Below are 24,640 nucleotides of genomic sequence, written 5' to 3'. Positions count from 1 at the left end.
TCCAAAAGCAAATATTCTATCTGCCTGCTTACACACTTTTGTAGGCATCTACTTACAGCCACTGGAGGCAGGATACTGGGTCCAACACACTTTTGATGTGATTGCCTATATTCTTCATACTTTATATTCTTAACATATTCAGTTCAGTTAAAAAATAAATCTCCTCCAATTTCAAGCTTTCTCAAAAGCACCACAATCAGAAATTCATTTTATTTCTATATGGCTCTGAGCAGGTGGGCTCTTTTCAAATTTAAATTTCTAACCCATATAAACAGAAATCTGTTAAACAATGCAGCCTTTATAGGTTGTCATCTAAAATCACTCACATTATCATCCACAAAAAGCTTTACAATATCTATTTGCTAAAAAGGACCAAGCAAGGCTTTTATTTTAATTGAATTACCTTTAATGGACTAAAGGGTATACTTGTTGCACCCAACTTCAACCAAACTGCTTGAAAAGCAGTATGAAAAATGATGTTAAGATTAATACTTTGTTAATAAGATTATTCTCAGTGATATTTACCATGAAGAGGAAGTTGCAATATTCAAAACATAGTACTTAGTAAAAACTAATAAACCAGAAAACAGAGAGAATATAAAGGAAATTTACCTCAGTATCCGGTTTTCTCCCTTGCATGTCAGAGCATCTGATTTTTGCCTTTCAACAATTTTAAGTGTAGCTGAGGTCTGCAATAGCCAAATTTTTACAAAACAAGTTAAATCCTAGCCACAATCACAGTTAAGGAAGTAAAATAGTTCCAAACTAATTTTGACCCATTGATGGTCTTACTGCCATAAAGTACTTTAAGCACATATTATACTGATACCATGCCAAAATCCTTTGCTGTGCAAAAATACCATTAGTTATTAAGCTAGACAATCAGAGAATATGTAATTTCAATCACCATATTTTTGGTCATACTGCCTATAACTCCGTATTTTCAATGAAGAAGCATTATATTTCTAACATACTTCCCTGAATGAGAAACAAAACAAATTATAGTCACTTATTTGTACTTTTGAATTATTAGACCATTAAGAACAGGAACTACTTCTAAAAAAATTAACACAGCATGGAAATCTCTGCATGCTCTGGAAGTCTGTATTACTGGACATACTGAAGAAATTCCAGTTGTTACCCTTGGTATTGCATTTAACAGAATCTGAGCAGGATTAAATCAGTTGGTTCTCCTATTCCTTAGCTGACAGGGCTTCCTTCTCACCCAGCACTTGCTGGCTCATCCAGCTGCCTTTACTAGAGCTACCTCTCAGAGGGACAGAAAACCAGAAAACGCAGAAGTTTTAGGGCTTGTCTGGCTGCTGTGCACACTTGGGTGTCTAGTGTAAGTGAATGGGATTTTCACAACCCTTTTAAACAGATCCATCAGGAACATATAATAAATGTATGATAATCTTGATATTCAAAGTATCAGCTACACCAGACCAGTGAAGATATTGTGAAAGTCTAGAGCTAGACCTTGGGACAAGGTTTGGATTATTATATTACATTACCTTACCACACAACATTACATTTTATAGCATGTGTGAAAACATCTTGCATTTGTGAGAAAAAAATCTGGCACTGAAAAAAAGACTGTCTCACTGCTTATAAGACAATGGTTTCTACTGTGTTTCCACATATACAATGCACTAGGCAAGTATTCCTGGCCCAGTCATAGCAAAGTCAGCTATAACTAAAGCAGACTCTTTTCAGAGTGCAAATGTAAAAATGGAATAGGATCTGCACAGATTCACTTTCTTGAAGGCAAGACATTGTTTGCACTCAAGGAACTCCAGTACAAAAGATGACGGCTAGTATAATTTATCATCTTTCTGAGCAGATGGGATTCTGTGATGCAAGGCAAGACCTATGCTACGATTGCCTTCACTATTTTTTCAATTTATATGAATATAGAGTGCCAATATATACGATTATTATCCATAGCACTGTTTTTGCTGGTACAGTTTACTCCAGGCCTATTCCAACTAAAATGAGCTGCTGTTGCACAAGCAGCTTTCCAGCTGTACCTATCTATAACTGTGGGCTTTTTCTGCAAAGAAATCCCAGTCACATGTCAGACTCTACTACACTAGTAAAAGTCTCTGGTAAAAATCTGGAAGAATGGCCCTTTTAAAGATCTGCTATCATTCTTCTTTGCCTGCTTCTCAGACAGATTTCTGAATACCACCAGAAAGTGCTTTGAGATTTGTGGAGTCCAAATCCCAAACCAACATTTTTCAGACTGAAAACAAAACAAAAAAAGCAAACAAGAATACACCATAAACCATCAGGGCCTCTAGCATGAGTTCTCAAGTTTGTGAAATCTTTAATTTATTTTAAAACTATCATTTAAAATTGACTATATCCTTATGGATCCAGACAAGACAAACAACAAAAGCACTCAGAAGATACAAATATTTTGTAAAAAAGCAGACAAGCACTTGATAATAAAAAAGGTAAATAAAAGAAATGGCTGTTCAGAAGCATCTCTCTCTTTTGCTTCTGCCGCAGGCTTCAGGAGGGATCCAAAACAAAGTAGAAAAAAACCCAGAGCATCTGGAATTTTTTAACACCCACCAGTAAAAACTTCTATTCTATGATTATTTTTTTAACTGGGAGCTACAGAAAAACACAAACATAATAAGGAAAAAAAGGCCTAAAAAGACATTATATCCATTCTCTGCAGCTAAGAGTGTCACTGGAATATATTGTCACAGGATAACAATATCCTGTAGTATATTTACTTTGGGATGTATGGAAAATGTTAGCCTACGGGTAAATCTTTCTAACTCAACTGCTGCCAACATTACTGTGCAGACTCTAGAATAGTGAAATTTTAATACAGCTGAAAAAGTCTGCACTGAATACAAGTTTACTTCTGTCATATTGTTAAAAAAATGAACTGTTAAATGGGTGGGCATACATACGCAGATTTTAAAATAATGTAAAAGCAACAATCAAATCAAAGTCATAGTAAAACAGGACCTGAAGGGACCAGATGAGGCAGATTCTTTTGCGGCCAACAGTCAACCATGATTAGGTTGACTGCCATGTTCAGATTAGCAACGTAAAAGGTAGATGTCTAATCTAAACTACTCACCTAGGCTCTGCTTATAGCTCAGGAAGAGGGACAGATAAGTCCCTGAGAAATTAATTTCATCCTCATCTAAAACAGGTGAGATGGCTTGCACCTTAAACATGCTTCTTGCTCCATAGATCTCCACAGAGGATCCCTCTGCAGCCTCTTTAGATTGGCTGTTTAACATTCAGAGATCTAAAAATTAGGAGATTAATCTGAAGATGATTATTTTGCTCTCATATGATCCTGAGATCATAGGGGCAAATAACTGATTACTGAAAATACAATGCACTAACTACCTTGTGTGTTGGTGGCAAAATCCTAGTTCCTAATGCCCATTTAAGCAACATATCAGTGCATATACCTCACTTCAAATAATGTTTTAAGCATGTTTAAGTGATATTCTAGGCAGCTGAACATAGGCACACCTCTTGCTAGCATGTTCAGTAATAAAATCATCTTTTATTTTGTACCTTCTTCCTCCAGCAGTTCCCAGTTTCACTGCTAATACATATTAACAGCTATGGGCATTTCCTGGGCTTTTTCTTGGTTTCATGCTGGAAAGTTAGTTTAAGCAATTCTTTCAGATGTGCAGCAATGAACCACATAAAAGAATCAGTTGCCCACTGTGCAAACACATGGAAACACTGCTAATTACAGCCTTTTGCCCCAGTTAGCTGTGACAGGGATTCAGTGACAGCCATTCTTGAGTATCACACTAAACTATTACTTTTACATTATTCAGGAATTAAGAGCTCTTACAGAATAAATACTAGAAATCTTTACAGGTTCCTCTACAGGTTCCTCCAGTTTGTAGTATCAATTTTTATGTATTATATAATTTGCAGCAATAAAATTTAACCTCTGATTTCACAAAACCAAGGTATCTTATCCCTTATAAATTTAATTGAAATATGTGCTGTATTGTCATTCTGAGCTGGCTGGCTCGTTTGTCTTTAAAAGAAAAAAAGGGGAAATATGAAAAAGGAATTGCTCCTAAGGTGGGTTTCACTACTGCTAATAATTTGGTTCTGTTCTTTTCAACTGAAACATTAAACTAGCACAGCAGTCTTGTGACTAATGGATGGACAAGCAAGTATCAGAAAATCGCTTCAGCTTTCTCAGCTAAGGGCACTTTGACTATCCTTGAGAACAATGAAACTCCAATTGATACAAAAGCAAAAAAAGTATTTAAAAATAAATAAACTGTAGTAATCTTTCAATTTCTAGCTCTTAAAATTTTTAAAAAGCAGCTTTTGTAATGTATTTGGTACATGAATTAAGTGATAAAAGACTTTGACCTAATGGCATTAACAGATGCTGTTGCTATATTAAGAAAGAATAATGATTTTTAAAAGTTACTGAATCGCACATTTTTCTTACCTGTAAGATCTCTGAGAGGTACATGCGCCGCTCATCAGTAGCTTTGTGGTAAGCCTACAGTTAAAATAAGGGATATAGGCTACCATTAAGCAAAATCTTTTAAAAGTTGAGTCATACAGGATGAAACAAATATACAGCAGAGCTTTTTTCCATTGACATATTTTGTGGAACTATTTTGTTGTGTGTTGCACACACATTATCTGTTTGTCAGACAACATAATGGCTTTTACAGATTAGAGGCATAGAGTGATTACAAACCTTTGTTTCTTGTTCCAGTCTAAGTTCATAGTCTTTTAACTGATTCTGGAGACTTTGCTTCTCCTCTTCTAGTTGTTTAAGAACCTCCTTTAAGGAACTCTGTGGTTATAGTAAATAAAAAAATGTTTTACAAATATTTCCATTCTGCATAAAGATATCATCACCATAGTCCTTATTCTTTGGGCATTATGATGTTTGTCATTCTATTTGCTTCTTGTGTACTTTTTGTTTACATGGTTCTGGCTGGCACACTGCAGAGAGAAAAGCGATTAACTATATGCTGCAGTTATCAGTTATGCACTACACATTTTCACTGTGTTAAAATGATACAGATAATGTTTTCCACACGGCTGCTCGTTGATAGATTAGCAAAGTCACCCTGTGGTGACCAGCCAGAATTGCTCCTTACTTCTAACCAAAGTTCACTCTGATGGCTCCTTTTTAGCGGGAGGAAGATTTCAGATCTCAACTGCACATCCGTTTTCAAACCACTTTCCAAGAGAGCTGCTGGACTGGCTGAAGTGGCACATGGGATGTCAAAGGTAACCCATAACAACTTGGCTAGAAAGCAACACTTTGTGGGGAGACTGTCTTAGGTATGTAGCCATTTATCTTGTCTACAATTGGGATGAGCTAGAGCAACAGTGAAGAGCTCATTTTTGGTTAGTGGCACTGGCCAGTTCTTTGTTTGCTGTGTAGTGGAAGCAGAATGCATACCCAAGCAGGTCCTCCTCCACTTCTAACAAAGAAAACTGCTTCTTATAATCCCTTTCATAAATAGATTCACTTCATCCCATTCTTATTGGGAGGCTCTAATAGTAGATGGCTTTTTTTTAATTCCTTGCCTCAGATTATTCAAGGTCAGTTTATACCTGTTGGTTCTTGTATTCAAATTATTTTTAAGATAACTGTTCTTTCTCCCCGGTGTTTGCCCCCAGCATGTATAGACAGAAGACAGGAACATCTTTTTTCAACATTCATTTTACTAGGATAAATAAGGTGAGCTTTTAAAAATGGTCTCTCACACAGCAGGCTGTTCTTTCATCTAACCATCATAGTAACCCCTTTGTACACCAGCCTGGAGCTCAACCTTCTTATGGTTGGAGAACAGAACTGTACCAGAGTATGCACTACTCCAGAAGCCATCTCACTACCTTGAACAACGTCAGGAATACTTCTTTGTCTGTATAGAGAAATTTTAGGCTTGTGTTTTCCTTTTTCACAGGTGCACAGTGATGGCTCACAGTCAACAAGGGATCAGCTAGAATACTCAGATTCTCCTCTGCATCTAAGTCCAGATGATCAGCTCTCAATTCATAACAGAATTTGTTTACTGTTTCCTAAATCCTTCGGTCTACACTATTAAATTTTAATCCTATTTTTAATAATTTAGTCTTCAGTGTCATTCTTTTTCTAAACAACATCCAAATCCCTATTATATTACATAATTTGTATCAGAAAAAATATATCATAATCTATTTCTACTTTATGTGTCAAGGTCATGTATTAAATGTTAAGATTAGTCCTAAACCTAGTCCTGGAAGAACTCCACTTGTACTCTCTCAGCAGCCTCCTTCACTAGTCACCGCTATCATGTTCCATTTGCCAGTTCTACTCCTTTAACAAATCTGCTATTTTTTATTTTTTCCAAATTAATCAGTTGCTTCCCACGTGACATGGTATCTTTATCAGAGGTCACAGTGAGCAAGATTACTATATTTATTGTGACAACAAATCTATTGTCTCATCACAGGATGTCAATGGGTTTGCCCACCACGAGCCACTTTGAATAAACCTGTATTTCAGTCTGGATTCTCAATAATTATTCCTCTCTTTCTCTCTCTTAAAACTAAAAAAACATATTTGCTTTTCCCCAATGCACATAATGCCATCATCCACAGCTTTATTAAAACCACCTGATACCAGATCAGTGATGTAGCAAGCCAGTTCTTTCAGAATCCTAAAGTACAGATTACAAATATTGCTCAGTTTAAGCATATCCAGCTCCTGAGTTTTCCTTAGGATTTGGTTGCTGTCATTTCCTCTTCCAGGCACTTGCTGACATTAGGTATTTCTTCCTTTGTCTTGCATTTTATTATTTCTGCCTTTACTGAAAACTTAAGGCAATATATACATGTTTAATTTAAAAGGAATTAATTCATGATCACTTGATCTGACAGGTTTTTTGACTGACTTTTCTGAAATGTTCTAGATTTTCAAAATCTAAACCAGTATTCCCGCCATTTTATCCAGTATTTTCTGATAAAATGTGCTAACTATCACATCCACTGAGATCTGTGCCTCATCATTATTACGAGCACTTGGTTTTTAGTCTTTACTTACAAGTATCACATATGATACAATTTCTGAAAGTAATATAATATTATATCCAAAATCATCCATCCAAATTTTACATTTATATCTATATTTGACTGTATGGATGGCATTCAGTCTGAGGTGAGGATATCTACATTTGAGTGTCCATATGTGAACTAAGCTCCTACTAAGAGTCACAGTCAATACAATCAATGATGTGCAGCAATTCATTCAGCTGAGCAGCCAAAGAGCTCAACTCAGTTGCCATCTGAGATGCCCTAGAGGGTCCAAGACATTCATGTGTGGCAGATATGACATGTTTTACAGGAGACACATGTCCTTCCGGAGCAGCGGTGGGCTATTCTGCATTGAAACATGTGCAAGTCTCTTTGTTTACACAACTATTTCACTGAAGATGCCTACTCAGATAAATCTAGAAAACAAATCTCTGTACTCAGCTGACTGTATTAATGAGACCTGCACTGCCTGTAGTAGGAATTAAAGACCTAGCCAAGAGGTAGACATCTATATACAGAAAATAAAATATTGGTGTCCTAATATTCAAGTCATATTGTTTCAATATAGATTTTAATATTATTTTCAAATATTATTGGGGCTGAAGTTTGTTTTCCTATCCATCATCAAGATTAATTAATCCAAAGAGGTGATGAAGAAAGAACAAAAAACATTGATGTAAAAGTCTCTCACATCTACTACATAACACATCTATCTCTGTTTTGATCTTTTCTGCCAAGTGCATACCTTTAATACTTGTTATCCCTTCATGTTTTCATTATCAATGTTATTACATTTCAGGCCAGTCAGGTTCTTCCATTTGTCTGCTTAGGTCCCCTATGTAAAATAAGTATCTGTCTCAGAATTTTTGTTTCTTTTTATTTCTAACTCAGGCATCTCCCTAGTCAGAATAGCTGAATCCTTTCACTTTCTGTACTGATTACCTGATCACTGCTTTAATAATCAGTTATTTCTTCTCATGACCTTAATGCTTTGCTATGCCTTTATTTACCAGATTTTCCTGGTAAACATGGAAAGGAAGATAATGTGACTCTCTCCAAATATTCTTCCATTCTTTTCCATGGAAATTTAGGGGTTTTTTCCCTAGTTATCATGCAAACCTCAGATCCAGAAGGCCAGTATCCATATATGGTCTATTTTTCAGAGTTTATGAATGGTTGCTAATGGTGAAAAATCCCAAACCTAATTTAAGCCTTAAGGAATCAATACTGGGTCTGGTCCTGTTTAACATCTTTGTTAATTATCTGGATGATGGGGCAGTGTCCCCTCAGGAGAGTTACAGATAACACCAAACTGGGAGGAGTGGCTGATATGCCAAAGGGTTGTGCTGCCATCCAGAGGGACCTCAACAGGTTGGAAAAATGGATGGGCTGACAGGGACCTCATGAAGTTGAATAAGTCCAAAGCCCTGTACCTGGGGAGGAACAATCTCATGAATTGATATATGCTGGAGGTTGCCCAGCTGGAAAGCAGCATGGTAGAAAGGGACTGGAAGTCCTGGTGGACAACAAATTGAACATCAGTCCACAGTGCGCCCTTGTTGCAAAGAAGCCCAATGTTATCCTGGGCTGCATTAGGCAAAGCACTGACAGCAAGTCAAAGGAGGTGATCCTTCCCCTCTGCTCAGAGCTGGTGAGGCCACACTTGGAATACTATGTCCAGTTCTGGGCTCCCCAATACAAGAGGGACGTGGACATACTGGAGAGAGTTCAATGAACAGCCGCAAGGATGATGACAGGACTGGATCACCTCTACTGCAAGGAAAGGCTGAAACAGATGGCACGGTTCAGACTAGAGAAGACAAGGCTGAGGGGGGATCTTATTCATATATAGAATTACCTGGAGGGAAGGTGAAAAGAGGATGGAGCCAGGCTGTTTTCAGTGGTGCCCAGTGACAGGACATGAGACAGTGGGCACAAGCTGAAACACAGGAGGTTCTCTCTGAACATGAGGAATCACTTTTTTACTGTGAGAGTGACTGAGCAGTGGAATAGGTTGCCCAGGGAGGTTGTGGAGTCTTCCTCCTTAGAGTGAAAAAAACATCTAGACATGATCCTGGGCAACTGGCTTCAGGTGGTCCTGCTTGAGCAGGGGGGTTCAACAAGACAACCTCCAGAGGACCCTTCTAACCTCAACAATTCTGTGACCTTCATTTTATTGTTACAACTGTGTCTTTCATCTCTCAGTCAGTACCTTGGTCAGACCAGTTCAGCTTCCACTTTTCTGGGCATCCAGTCAGTCTTGAAAATGCCATTTGTCATTACATGAAAGATTATGTCATTCTTATAAGAGCATTTTCATCTCATGGCCATAACTTATATCTTTGACTCTGGACATCATCAAGCCATTCTATCTTCTGGATGTATAAAGTGATAATCCTACCAATGGTTTCTAATAGATAGCCACCAAACATATACATCTGCCTCTTAACACCTGTCTGTTTGAAATCTCCAGTCTTCTCCTTTCTAACATCTGCAGATCATTGCATCTTTTATTCTTTTTCATAATTTTCTGTACAACACATTACTTATTCGGCTCCAAATTTTATTTTTCACAAAAACATTTCTGGCTGTTACTGAGATTTCCCTAGAAATTATTTCCATTAAAGTCAAGATTTTGCAGGAGCATGGCAAAAGACACAGCACCTTTAAAAGATGTTGCCAAGAGAGAAGAACCCCTCCCACTGTTCAAAGAAAAAAAAAAAAAAAAGAGATACAGAAGAGTTGTATCTTTCAAGAATGTTTCACACATGACTGAACTGTTATTAACTTTAATCTGTTATAACAGACACACTGGAGACATTAAAAGAATTGGGTTTTTTATGGTTTTATCCTAATTAAATCAGAAGTACATTGGATGCAGATGAAAACTTTGTCCTAATACAGAAGGTTCCTACAGTCAACATTGGCCAATTCAAGGAGAAAAAGTAAGCTGCAGATTAAAGAGATCTGGCTAAATTCCGCTAGGGTCATGTGCTGTTTCATTATAACATCAGTGTCTGTACAGTATTAAACAAGACAGATAGAGAAGGCCTCAGCACTGTCAAGCTAGTAAACTAGGTTTTTTTGCCTTCTTGACCTGACTGCACATTAAAGATTATAGCCATGTGACAGCATATCTTGTACAACATATTTTTTACCACCTACAACATATTTTGTACCACCACAGTAAGCTTAAATACAGTAAATACAGAAGTTCATGCTGCTCTCCAGATCTGTTCTATGTAAATCCACAGCCCACTATTTATTTCCTCACTAGATTGTCCATCAGTGTTATATAAGATGGCAAGATGTGGTGTTGCAGCTGTTACTCACAACACAGCAATTTGGTATCTCCTTGGTGATGGTACTCATCTAATTTCTTTGAGTTCTTTCACCTATGAACTAAACTACTTTTAGATCTTTTTTAATTTAATCTTTTCAGAGCGCTGTCTATTTTTTGCTGCCAATGCAGCTGGTCCAGTGCAGATGTCTCGGCAATCATTCAGCTCTGGAGCAAGGATGATATCCAACCACAAGTAAACGGTGCACTACACTGCTTCTGATGAGCAAGCAGACAGAAATAGATCGATAATGTGACTAAAGGATACAGTTACCATCATAATTTGTAATGTACCTATGCTTACAATTCTCCTGTGAAATAAGAAAGTTATAAACTACTCCCAATTTACATATTGGGAAGTGAAGCCCAAAATCAAAAAGGGACTAGAGTCTAAATCGCATTTCAGGCAGAATTTAACACCTTAATGCTAATAAAGCAATGTATGCAATGTCTTTCATTCTTCACATCTGGTTTTGTCGTATAACTTAGGCAGGCATCTGAGCTGTTGCTAGTGTGGTTGCCCATAAGTACAAGCTTAATAAAGCTGTTTAGTTTGTTGCTGAAAGCCTGTATTGAGTCTCAAAGCAAAGCTTCCTGGTTGTCATCTCCCTAATGGGGCACAACCTGAGAAGCATGACAACCACCCATATTACACGAGGAAGGAATCCTCTTCTGTCTAACAGCCTCAAAATTAATGCACATAGAAAGTTAGATGAGTTACATTTTAGTCCTCTGCCACCCTAAGAGCCTGAATTCATAGCATCTCATATCCTGAAAGTGCCCTTGTCATCATACTTAACTAGTGCTGAGATAATTTTTGAAGTTAGGCCATTAACCAGTCAGAAATGCAAAATTTATATGGATGGAGAAGGAACACGTGAGAAAGGCTGGAAGGCCATGTCTACTTCTGGAAAGCAGGCAGGGTTTCAGACAGAATTCCTGGGTGTTTCTTACCAATTTCCCATTGGTTCTCCATCTCTATTACGCACTCTGTTGTGAATCCCAATCTAGCTGCCTTTCTCCCAGTTAATACCCAGGAAACTTAGGCAGCTAACTCAGCCTTCTGACTTCTGTTTCTGGATCCATGCACCTAATTGATGATGCAGAGCTCTGTGGCAATACTGAAGTTCTCATGGGAATCTAGCAACACAGATGTTCCTACTCAACTAAAAGATCTCTCTAAGACCCCAATCACTATAAAATGCAATGTCAGACACAAGAAAATTTTAAATAGTAACATTTCAAAGCGGTTCTAGAGTCCCACTTTAGCCAGGACTGGTTGTAAGTTACCTCCCACCCTTCCTTTCAAGGAAGTAATTGAAGAACTAGCTGAGACCTTATATATCTGAAGTCTTTAGCTGCTGCACAACAATACAAATCAAGAAGTGAGAAACCCCAGCATATGAACTCAGCCAAATCATTATGGTCTGGATTTGCCTTTCCTGAATTCTGTGGGAAGAAAGCAGAAAGAAACCTCACTGAAACAGAATCAATTCTTGATGCTCATGTTTGTATGATCAGCTTAGTGCTTAATAGGGTAAAGCAACACAAAAGCAAAAGCTCACAGAAAACAGAGCTTAAAGCGTAGAGTAACACAGACTTGTAGCAGTTCTTGGAGCATAGAAAAGCCTCAATACAAAGCAAGGGCCTGTGAGAGCTCAAGAGACCAGAACAAGCCTCCCAGCTATGCAGCACTCCCCCAGAAGGAGAAATTGCCAACAAAACTCCAGGATGAACCAGTAAGATAAATTCTGAAAAAGCTTTTTAGAAGTGCTTTAACTGAATATTCAAATGTTTTTTTAAGTTAGATTTATTACAGTTTCTTCTATTAAGCCTTGAATAGCTGGACAATGTATTCCTGAAAAGGAGACATAAGCTGACTACGGGATTTAACCTGAATTTAAGATCCTTAGTTTTCAATAAGTCGTCCATGTCAAACCACTCTGAGCAAGCTGGTAAACTAAAAGACACATTGAGATTTTAAATGAATACTTTCTTTATGTAACAGAATTTTGCAGGGCTTAGCAAGATTCACTCTCAGAGCAATGATACATTAAGTCTTGTGTCCAGCAGTGACCAAAGCCCAGAGTTTCACAAAGGGAACACCAATTCTCCAGTTCTTCTTTTTTTCACACAATTTCCTTTTCATTCGACTGAAGTTACATATTTGGCTTAACACTTGCCAGAAAATGAAATTATACAGAATGATACTGCAGCTGAATTTTAAGGCCACCCACATAAGTTGCTCTCATTCTGGATTTTTCCTTGCCCTGCTACCAGTGGCAACAGAGGTGAAAATTTCTATCAATCATTTCACAACAGACAAGGTGACAAATCCATGACATCATCAAGATGCTCAAACTTGCCTTCATCAGAGTCCAGCTCATGCAGACTATTGACCCTTAGGGCAATTTGCTTCAGCTCTAATCCTCTTTAACTTTTCTCCATGAGTTAGAACAGAAGCAATATGTGTTAGTCGTATAGAAAAAAAACAACACAAGAAGCCTTTGCAATCCATTCTACATGACATTTTAAATCAAGTGAAGTTTTGTTTAGAAAATAAACTCCCTTCTCTCCAACACTAGGAGCTGACATTCATCAGCTGATTTAGCTGCATCTTTTAACATATCATTTTAAACTCATCAAGGCAAAAAGCAATACCACATCTTTAGTTTTACTGTAACAGAATTTGATTTTAAGCTGGTATCAATAAACTCACTCATCATGTATTACTGAAAAACTGATACATAAAAATTATTTAGCATTTCTACATACAATATGCACTTGATATATATACACTACATCCTAGAAGGGCTTCAGTGCAGCTGAAGAAAGGCTCCCTGCACTTGTCTAAATGCCAAGTGCCCCCTTGTGGTTAGCAGCATCTTTATAGGCGAAACCAGACCGAGAGTTGAACTACATGAACCCAGCGTGTCCTGTTCGCACCAGACATTGGCAATGCCCAGGGTAAAGAAATCAACCTGGAGACTTGTTGGAAAGTTCAGGCTCTTTCAGTGTAATAGGAGTGGGACACTGCTACCCTAAATCCTTATGTCGATGGTCTCCACAGCATTGCTCATAGAGGTTATCTGCTGACCTGGGGAGAAGGAAGTTAAAATTGAGACCACCATTGCTGTGGTTCAGATTAACAGAACAAGTTGTTGCTGACTTTGAAACATTTCATTTAGTATCTCTCCTGGTAGGCCTGAAAAAGGCTGGAGATTGCTTCCTTATACATTTTCTCTGGAAGAGATCTCAGGGTCCCAACCAATTGCTAAGGAATCCTTGAGAACAGCCAGCTAATAATGCCACTTGACTGCAAGATTTTTCCCTGATCGTTTTCTTTGAAATACAAAGTGTATTCTGCCTCTGGGAATACCACAAAGTGATCTGAGTAAAATAATCTGCTGGTTTGTGCAAGGCCACCAGAAGGAACAACTAATACCAACATGACAAGTAAAGGCAGAAATGCAAATCAAAGAGGCCTCTTGGAGGCATCCAAAATACTTGTCTGAGGTCAGATGAAAGGAGTAGGACAGGGAAGTCTGTGAGAAGGCAAGATACAGTTTAGGGCAGTTAGACCAGACTACAGAACTTTCTCCAAAATACTTACAAGTTTCACAAAAAGACAATACCAGACTTCTTCTTTCCATAGATCTACTGGTGACTTAATCCAGCGAGAGCAACAAGGTTCATCTAACAGTGACCTGCTAGGAGAATTGTCAACATTTCCTATGCCATTATAAAGTGCTGATGTTCCCTATAGGCAGTTATCAACACCTACTGAAATACAAAGTCTACATTGCATGTTTTCATAAACCCAAGATTCCCCTCCTGTCATGTTGCCAGTGCTTTCTCCAGTGTGACACTGCCACACATTCTGCTTACAGTTTAAAACTGACAGAAAAAACACTGCGGTGGTTGTGTGAAGGTCTTAGTTCTGTGGTCACTGCTCTCAGAAAGGCAGCTTTGCAAAGCAAGTATCTGGCCCTTAATGTCAGAATTTCCTCAGCTGTGCTGCTGGACATTCCTGAAAATGGTGATTTATCACAGAAACCTTGGTTCCTTGGCTAATCTTAACTAGAGCGTTGCTAAGGCAATGCTATCAGGAGTGTGCTCTTCTGAACTGAATTTGCAGTATGCTTTTCAGTATTTGCATACTAAAGCCGCTATCTAGGGATTCTTTCTTGCAGAAATGTTGAAAGAGAAAGGAATAATTTTCTTTTTCCTTTTATGGGAAATTATGCTTAACAGAGAGCATGTATTTCACCAAAACTCATTTAACGAAAACTGAGAATGCAGCATGTTTAGGAGAGGCAAGTAAAATTCACATCATGTTATACTTTAGAGAGAAGGCATCCTTCTGTAATTATTTCTGAAGTACTATATGACATTTGTATTATTCATTGGGACATAAAGGAAATTACTGACTAAACAGTTTTCACTGTTGGAACTCCCCTGTGTTTGTCACTGTTTAGGTTATTTTTAATCACCCCTCAGTACACAAAAATTATTTTCTAAAACCTGGCTGTAAAATTTGTGTGTTCAAGGTATGGGTTCTGCATTTACTGTCATGTAACACCTAAATGATTTTTCTGAAATGAGAAAAAGGATTATCTCAAGTCAGTGAAAGGACTTCAGAATGATAATTGTATATTTAAATGGTTTAGGGGTGTTTTTAATAGCAAGACATCATTCACAATACAATTCTAAAGCAAAAATAGTGCAAACCATCTGCAACAATTATTGCAATTTATCAACACAGAAAATCCTCTGTGCTTCCTTGTTCATCACTCCAGAATTTGCATTTGTATTCTTCTCCTTCATTCAGGTTTTTATAGCTTGCTGACTGCCAGGGTCCCTGATGACTAATCTTTTTTTATTTTCCCTGTAGTGCTTGATATTGAGAAAATATTTTATGCTACCTATCTCTAAATGGGATGAATTACTCTACGGACATGTTTTTCTCCTTCTGTTGATTATGGTAGGACCTTAAATGACTAGCAGAGTGAGATAAATCTCTTTAGCATCTTTGAGATATCTTCTCTGTTAAATACAGCTGAGATTCCTTAGGAAGTTAAGAATTATTAAAGGTCCTTCTAATAACTCTAACTGCATAAGTCTAACTTCCTTGTGAACATAGGTTAAAAAGACTTGCAAATACTATTTAATTTTCTAAATATGTTGCTCAAAACAAAATCTACTGTCTACAGTTGCCATTATAGAAATTGTATCATCTTGCTGGAAGAATAATTATGCTATCTTTCCACAGAACTTCATATGGAACTGCAAGTTGAAAGCTGAATATCATAGTGTACTTCTGATTTAACACACACACACATGATTTTATATATATCCACTCTCAGCATTTTTACTTTGAGCAAACGTAGATAGATGACTGGCTGCAAAGCTATTTGCTTTTTCTCACCCACTCACCACATCTGCTCTTTATTCTCATCTGCGGAAAAGCTAAATATTCCCCCCTATTTCCATGAACAACTCTCAAAAACATAAAAAGGATTTGGATAAACCTATATGCTTAAACACCACAAAATAATCTGTGTATTTTTTTACCAATGTTTTATCTCCTAGAATTTAGAAGAAAAAAAACCCCACAGCTCTGCATTCTCCAAGAGTATCTGTAAAAATACACTGACTCTTCTGATAGCTTCAGTGAAAAAAAACAGCAAAGCCCACAAAATACATCTACTTTCTTCCCCTCTTTCCATCTCCCAAAAATCAAAACAAGGAAAAATGAAACATTTCACTAAATCCCTAAGCACTTTTTTCCCCCCTCTGGCTAGCAAACAGAAGAACTAGGTGTCACTGAGTAAGTCTAGGACTCTCCAAACTGTCTTCTAGACTCCTTCTGGCAGTATGAATCTTTCAGCTGTGCTGACATTCTTTCCTTTATGGGAACAGTAATCAAACCTCTCAGAACCATAGCTCATAGGTGAGGAGGCAAAGCAGTATTTAGTAGGGATTAGAAAAACTGGATTGGTGCAGTCCAGCTGCTGGTAAAGGAGATTATCTCACTGATAATGACTCTTCAAGTGCTTGGCAAGGTGTAATTGGATTGGTTAAGAGAGTACTAGCAACTGGACAGAAATAAACACCTCTGATACTATAAGCATGCATGTCAGTCTGTGATTTACGGGCTGACAGGAATAATATTGTCTGAAGCAGACTCTACTGTAAATTTTCTAGATCAGTGTTCTGTCTTCAAGACTTTTCTTCAAACATAATCCCAATTTATGTTCAAATCAACTCCATGAAACAGGAAAGTGGGATAGGAAAGATTTTGTTCTCTTTTTAATTAGCTGTTTAAAAAAAAATACCCTGCCAACCTAGAAAACACCATGGTCTTTACGACAGTATTAAAACTGGCAAGAATGTTTACTATCTGAAAACCATGGATCAGATCCAAAAGAGCAGTTAATAATTCACACCCTGTTTACAACAAATAATCATTTCCACTAATAGGTCATGAAATATGAGTGTATTAAGGGATAAAATTTAAAAAATGAAAACAGATACTTTCTTTGGTGTTCCAAAAATTTACTGTACAATAAGGAATTTTCCTGTAACCATATTATGCAAAATGTTACAGCAACTATTAATCTATGTTATCACAGCTGATACAAAACTGGGAGTAGTGACTGATACACCAGAAGATTGTGTTGTCGTTCAGGGCGGCCTCGATAAACTGGTAAAATAGGCAGAAAGGAATCACATGAAGTTCAGTTCAACAGGGGGAAATGCAAAGTCCTGCCCCTGGGGAGAAATAACAACCCCAGGCACCAGTGGGGGGCCGACTGGCTAGGGAGCAGCTTGGCAGAGAATGACCTTGGGGTCCTGGTGGACAAGATGACCACAAGCCAGCAATGCACTCTTGTTGCAAAAAAGGCCAATGGCTGCCTGGGCTCCATTAGCAAGAACACTGCCAGCAGATTGAGGGAGGTGATCCATCACTTCTCCTTAGCACTGGTGAGGCATAATCAAAGTGCTGGATCCAGTTCTGGACTCCCCAGTACAAGAAAGATACAGACTTCCTGGAGCCAGTCCAGCGCAGGGATATGAAGATGATTAAGAGACTGGAGCATGTGACAGATGAGGAGAGGCTGAGAAAGCTGGGAGTGTTCAGCCTGCAGAAGAAAAGGCCCAGGGGGATCTCAGCAATGCATATAAATACGTGATGGGAGGGAATGAAGAAGAGGAAGCCAGGCACCACTCAGTGGTGCCCAGTGACAGGACAAGAGGCATTGGGCACAAACTGAAACATGCGAAATTCCATCTGATCAGAAGAAAGCACTTTTTTTTACTGTGAGAGTGGCCAAACACTAAATAATCCCATGATTTTGTGATCAAGGTTTAACATTTTTCCATTTAATCATAGAACTCAGCTACTCCATCTCATACGCCTTACTGCACATTCAATCACCTTCACTCAGTTAAAAATTTCACTACGTAATTCTTCCCAACATTCAGGTCTTACTTAACGATTTTACTCTATAAATTTATAAGCAACTTCATATCTGAAACAATAAAAAAGTAAGCAGGACTGATTGTTTTGGTTTCTATACCAGGCTGCTGTTATTTTTTGTCATGAAAAAACAAAGATTATACAAGTTCTTCAATTACACTGCAATTTGTTGTTAACCAACCAAATGCCATAGTACTCACCACAGGCATTTGATCAAAGGTGCGAACAATGGACAATTTATCTACAAATAAGCAGAAAATTTGACCCATTGATATCATTTCAACATATAATCACTAATTCTATTGAAAAACAGTTATGAATACCCATTTCCACCTGCTGGATTTCCACGAATAAGCTCCATCCTGCCTTGAAGAATATTAATTTGCCTTTCCAGCTGTTTGTTCAATTCTACTTGTGTCTCATATCTGGTTTTCCATTCATCACCTTAAAAACAAATACAGGGTTATTCTATTCCCCAGATTATTTCATGCCATTTCAAGTAAAAGTTAGCATTTTCTCAATGCTAAGCTGTTCCCACTTTCTTCTGGAGACTGAGAAAGTCTTCAGTTAGCAATCCTCATAATGAGGACCTTTGCATACAAAAAAGTTTGAAAATATAAATCAAGGGAATTTTTCACTGAGCTTACTGTGGCCAGAATATTAGCCAACTCTATGAATTCATGTTATCTATAGTTCCATCAATAATTTACCAAAAAAGCTAACATGGCAGCACGTAGCATTCCTTAATTTCACATTTCCAGCATCACAAATTTCTAAATAAAAGTTTGTATCTCTGTAGGGCCTACCCAAAAGAATTAATTTTCTGTGTTTCCTAATCAATTAGCAAGACTGTTGTAATTCACTTACCTTCATCTTCAACACTGCTAAGTCTTTTCTCCAGTTCTGTTACAGTGGTTCTCAGTTCAAGTATTGAGTTTTCAAGCATTTGCCTGTGGTATTTAGAGAAGTCAATAAATTGGCTATTGCATTAATCCTATTATTAAAATGAAAAAGAATAAATTGAATATATTTTCAAATGAAGCATTTATTGGTCTTTCCATGTAATTACACCATCTTGCCCATGTCTTTTTAACGTATTTTTCTTTATGGATACTACAGTGCCTTAAAAACAAATGAAGCATTTCTAGTTTGTGAATAAAATTACCTCCATAAAAAAACAAGACCAACTTTTCCTAAAATTTAATAACTGTGTAACAGATCATCAGAATTAAACAAATGTAGAGAAGACACTGGCCTTAATTTTTAATTCAAAAGAAGGTATCCAAGGAATATGTTTTCTGAAAAAAGAATATGCCTGAGAGATGTGCTATTTGAAATTCTGAATTAATTCTTCATTTTGACTCACTGCTCAATGATTAATAATCATCTTCTAAATTGTACCCATAACAAAACCAACCAAAGCATACCATGTATTATGATTATCAGAAAAGAAAGCCAGTGATTAAAGATGAGCGTTACGAAAAAAAAAAAAATGGGCACTAAAGCCACCATTTTTTTTCAGTACCTTAAAGTTAATCTTGTGGGAAAATATATTTTTGTCCATTGATTACCTCTGTATACTGGTCAGGCAGCCAGACAGCTGACAAGTACCACAGAAACTGGGCTCTTTCTGCCTTGGACGGTATGACCAGAAGCAGAAGCTAACAGAGGACTTTGATGAGAGCACAACCCAGCTGCATGAACCAGACAACTTGCTGAATGACTCTCATCCTTGTAAGTGGTAAGATGACAGTTTAGTGTGCTACAATGAATCTTATGATCTTGACCATGCCAAGAGGAAATTACTGTTAACTAAATTATTGATCATATTTGTGCCAAGAGCCCGGTTCTTTTCAGAGATGTCTATGGAGAAATGCTCCTGCCTGTGAGATCTCAGGAAGTCAGCCCACATCAGCATAGGTGCAAGCAAAACACAGCACAACACAGTGCAAGCACAGTTTGTGGTTTTGTCCTTTACAGTTAAGTCTGAAAGGCCAAGATTTCAAAAAAACCCAATGGTTCTTGGGTGCCTCCATTTTTCAGTGCCCAAATTGAGATATTTAAAAAGAACTGACAACACAACTCTGCAAATAAGGCCCTTTGGAAAATGCTTTACAGTACCAATATGACAATAGATATCTTTTAAATCTTAGGCTAGTTCATTAAAACATGCAAGAGAGAAAATCATTGTGCTGTCCTGTTGTCTGGGTTTTTTTTTAAAGGGGACCTTCCATGTCAACATGAATCTTCTCTTTCTGAGCATGTTCATAATGAGGAATGTCCTTCAAGAGATAGTTAATTAGCCCACGAGAAATCAAAACTCTGATGATAGAACTGATTACTGAGAAATGGTATCACTTGTTGCACTCCTGATGTTCACATTCAATTGGTGACATTTATTTTCCATAGCTTGAAACATCAGATTTCAACTGCAAGCTGCAGAAGCAAACCAACCAATCTTAAGAAACAGAAGAGGTATGCCTGGAATAAGGAGGGCTGAAGAGCTGAAATAGCAAAGAAATGTAAAGAAGAGTAATTTAAGGTAATTCAAGTAAGTTTTCAGTGCAAGAAACACACTGGAGCACAGTAAGACAGATATCTTGAATGGCAGGGGAGAGCTGGGTCTTCCAACGCTTTTTGTCCCTATGAATGTTAAATTAGAGAGGGGGGGCATAGGAAAGAAATCATGAACGTACTGGTAACTTGCTGGAGACAAAAAGGATGTGTTGAAAGCCTCAGCAAAAGATAGGCATGAAACACGTGAGTCAAAAAGCTTAGATGCAAGAAAGGAAACCTGATTGCTGCTGCCTGTTTGCTCCCACTCCAAATGAAAGAAGCAGATGGCTAGGAAGAAGACAAAATCTTACTACGTTGCTGGTGTCATTCCAATACAAGTAGATAAGGTTTCTGTAAAGTAGATTTCTATCAACCTCTCAGTGCTTGGAAAAGAAAATTATGATGACAGTGAGTGCTAAAATGGGGTTTTTGGAAGGAAATAACACTGAAAATTAGACACAGTCAAAGGTGTAACTAGAGCTGGGCTGCATCAAAATGAAATTGTTTTCCTTTTCAAAGAAACCCTATACTTGGTGCTTAGATGGATGCGGAGGGATAACACAGGAAGAATGAGTTCTTTAAATCCAGTGTTTTCAGTTTTTAATTTATGTTACCATTCCTAGACTATATACAACATTTCTTACATTAGATTTTATTATTCTTTCTGCACCATTAGCAAAACTGCCAGCCAACTTCCAATTATATTTTGTCCTGATGAAAATGTGTACAGAAATGATAAATTGTCAGGTGTCAGACTGTAATTGCTACCCTGACAGAGAGTCTTATTTTCATTTGGCAACTGAAAACAGTTTTTTTAAAAATCTAATTATTATTAAACATTTAATACTCCAATAGCACCCAGAAAGTAGTCAGGGTGGAACCTCTCTATTTTAGTCAGTGTATATGCAGTAAATTACAGTCCCTGCCCTGACAGAGAAGGGATGTAGCAATAAATCACTTTGGCTAACTTGGTAAATACTTCAGCTTCTTAATGTATTGGAGTATTTTGCATTTCTGGAGTTACATCTAATTGTGATAGGAAGTGATGGTCACGCCATGTATCTGTTGCTGTGAATTTAATGCAGCTGTGTATAGGTGCCTGACCAGAGCCTTGGTCTGTACTTAGAGAGATTGTGGCGTGACTTAACCTGCAACCTCACAGGGTTAAACATAATCAAGACACATTCAAGGCCTATGAATCTCTGCCATGTCAATGGACAATTTATAGTCATCACAAAAGAAAGCCCAAAAATTCTGGAAGCTCACGTTTAAGTCATCAGGGGAACTTAACTACATCCTTGCATACTAAGCATAACAAGAAAGCTCTTGTGAAGGAGAAAAAAGCACAGTTCAGATAAGAAGGTTGTGATTGAAATGACAAAAGAAAAAAATTGCTAAGTATGCCTTGGCGGGCAAGGCATGCACCATGTACTTACAATGGTGGAAGCAACCACCGGATGGCTGGAAACATATCCGATGCCCCATGCCACTGCCTGAAACACTATCCTGAGCCTTGAAAAGCAAGTCTTAAGGTGACATGGTACCCCAGAACGAATTGAGTCAGACAATGGGACTCATTTCCGAAACAACCTCATAGACACCTGGGCCAAAGAGCATGGCATTGAGTGGACATATTGCATCCCCTGTTGTGCACCAGCCTCCAGGAAAATGGAATGATACAATGGACTGCTGAAGACTACACTGAGAGCAATGAGGGGTGGGACCTTCAAACATTGGGATACACATTTAGCAAAAGCCACCGTGTGAGTGAACACTAGATCTGCCAATTGGGCTGGCCCTGCCCAATCAAAACTTCCACGTACTGTAGAAGGGGATAAAGTCCCTGTAGTACACATAAAATATATGTTGGGGAAGACAGTCTGGGTTATTCCTGCCTCAGGAAAAGGCAAATGCATTCATGGGATGGCTTTTGCTCAAGGACCTGGGTGCACTTGGTGGGCGATGCGGGAGGATGGGGAAGTCTGATGTGTGCCTCAAAGGGATTTGATTTTGGGTGAGAAAAGACACTGAATTAAATGGTATGATGCTAATTCCTATATAACACTATATATCATCACTTCTGTGGTGGCTGCATGCCATATCAAGGGTATTACAGTAATATCACCCAGATTAATGAAGAATTAACTTTGATGCAACAAGCAAAGTGCAGTGATGATAGAACAAGACAAGCGCAGCAGTGATGGAACCAGAACCGGCTTCAGCATGCAACACCACACACCATCTTTCCTGCTCTGAAAGACTGTTATGACAGATGGAGCCCAAAGTCATGAACTAAATTAACTCAATGGACATTTATAGGGATGGCCCATCAACTAAGGGAATGATATCTGTGTGTGTATATATCAAGAGACAGGAAAAGTGGTGGTGGATGTATTGGAAGTGTGGGACCCGGGCATGATGTAAATGGTATAGAATAGGGGTGGATATTGTCCTGGTTTTGGATGGAACGGAGTTAATTTTCTTCTTAGTACCTGGTACAGTGCTGTGTTTTGGATTTAAAATGAGAATAATGTTGATAACACACTGATGTTTTAGTTGTTGTTAAGTAGTGCATATCCTAAGTCAAGGATTTTTCAATTTCCCATGCTCTGCCAGCAAGGAGATGTACAAGAATCTGGGAAGGAGCATGGCCAGGACAGCTGACCCGAACTAGCCAAAGGGATATTCCATACCATAGGATGTCATGCTCAATACATAAACCGGGGAGAGTTGGCTGGGAGGAGCTGATCGCTGCTTGAGGATTGTCTGGGCATTGGTCAGTGGGTGGTGAGAAACTGCATTGTGCATCACTTCTCTTTCTTGGGTTTGATTTCTCTCTTTTTTTGTAATCTTCCTTTTCATTACTATTATTATTATTATTATATTTGATTTCAATTATTAAACTGTACTTATCTCAATCCACGAATTTTACTTTTTCTGACTCTCCTCCCCATCCTACCAGAGTGGTAAGGAGTGACCGAGTGGCTGCGTGGTGCTTAGTTGCCAGCTGGGGTTAAACCACGACACTTTTTAAGACAGTGTACAGCTGTTATTTCACTTGAAAGTGACAGCCATTTAGGATGAAAGCCATTTTCCTGCACATTTTGCTATCCATATCTGGATATGTGATACATGTATCAGGCAAAAGGCTGCTTGAAGCCGTTTTCTATAGTGGAGAGAGAAACCAGTGAAACATTACAGAAGAAGCTCAAGGCAAATCATTAGTCATACGGCACCAGCTCTATAACATGGCAGATCTTTACTGATTCCTGTAGAAGACAAAATATATAGATGCCTTTAGAACCTATGAACAAAGCAGAAACAATACTGCGCAGTGCGAAAGGCACCACAGGGAAGAGCATATACAGTATTGAAAGACTTTTGAGACTTGCAGTCAGCAGTATGTGAGGAAAATGCTGCAGCTTTCCTTGCTGGGAAAGCCACAGAAGCTGAAATCTCATAAGCTGAATTAACACAAAACTCCATCAACGTAGCTGACATGCATAAATATATGGCTTTAAGACCTCTTTGGCTATTAAGAAGTATACTGCAGTATTACATGCCTTCTCTCTCTCTCAGAAACATTTGCTATGACATTTCCTAATCAAAACCTGTACTGAATCTTGATTACAGTAATTTGGAGTCACAGTTAAACTGACTTTCATTAAAGCCTTTGAAAGATTTCACAGTACTACATCCACAATCATTGAGAATCAGCAGGTACTTTAGCTACAGACCCCTTATGGACATGGATGATTCAATCTACCCTTCAAAGTAAAAACCTCTTCATGAGTGTTAAATGAGAGTGGTAGGTGGGCTGTTAGCAAACTGCCCTACTGGCACAATAACCAAAGTAAGTAAAAAGACAAGGGTGAGATGGCTGTGAAGGAATGCAGCCATCTATCTGCAAGCCAGTCATCCTCAACTTGCTTTATACCCAATGGAGAGAAACAGGCACCTCCCAGGGTGTGAGTCATCTCAGGCTAGAACAGCCAGCCAAAGTAGGCCAGATGAGTCACACCTTCAAAGAGCCCTTCTGTATTCATTGACTACACATGCCACTGATTTACATGTAGATGTCTAACGAGCCTGGTCATTATCAGTTAGGTTGAATAAATAACTTCTGTGAAATCGACAATAATGGTATAGTCTATTTGTACAGACAAGATACACACGGGAAACAGGTGCAGAATTCACCTGGAGCT

At 38.2% G+C, this 24,640-nt stretch overlaps 1 protein-coding gene across 2 annotated transcripts in view; it reads right to left on the bottom strand.

Moving 5' to 3' along the window:
* CCDC169 (coiled-coil domain containing 169) overlaps positions 1 to 24,640 on the bottom strand; it is a 33,116-nt gene that overhangs the window by 6,092 nt on the left and 2,384 nt on the right. For both annotated transcript variants that reach the window (XM_074861020.1, XM_074861019.1), the window contains exons 2-7: positions 18,747 to 18,829; positions 18,213 to 18,323; positions 18,080 to 18,120; positions 4,724 to 4,822; positions 4,466 to 4,519; positions 613 to 689 (exon numbers count right to left, since the gene is read on the bottom strand). In XM_074861020.1, coding sequence (XP_074717121.1) covers positions 613 to 689; positions 4,466 to 4,519; positions 4,724 to 4,822; positions 18,080 to 18,120; positions 18,213 to 18,323; positions 18,747 to 18,825 — 461 coding nt within the window. In that variant the 5' untranslated portion in view covers positions 18,826 to 18,829. The remainder of the gene's footprint in view (positions 1 to 612; positions 690 to 4,465; positions 4,520 to 4,723; positions 4,823 to 18,079; positions 18,121 to 18,212; positions 18,324 to 18,746; positions 18,830 to 24,640) is intronic.

The sequence above is a fragment of the Strix uralensis genome, chromosome 2 (genome assembly GCF_047716275.1).
Source record: "Strix uralensis isolate ZFMK-TIS-50842 chromosome 2, bStrUra1, whole genome shotgun sequence".
Taxonomy (NCBI): Eukaryota; Metazoa; Chordata; class Aves; order Strigiformes; family Strigidae; genus Strix; species Strix uralensis.
Note: the sequence above shows the minus strand (reverse complement) of the source record. Positions and strands in the feature narration are given on the sequence as shown.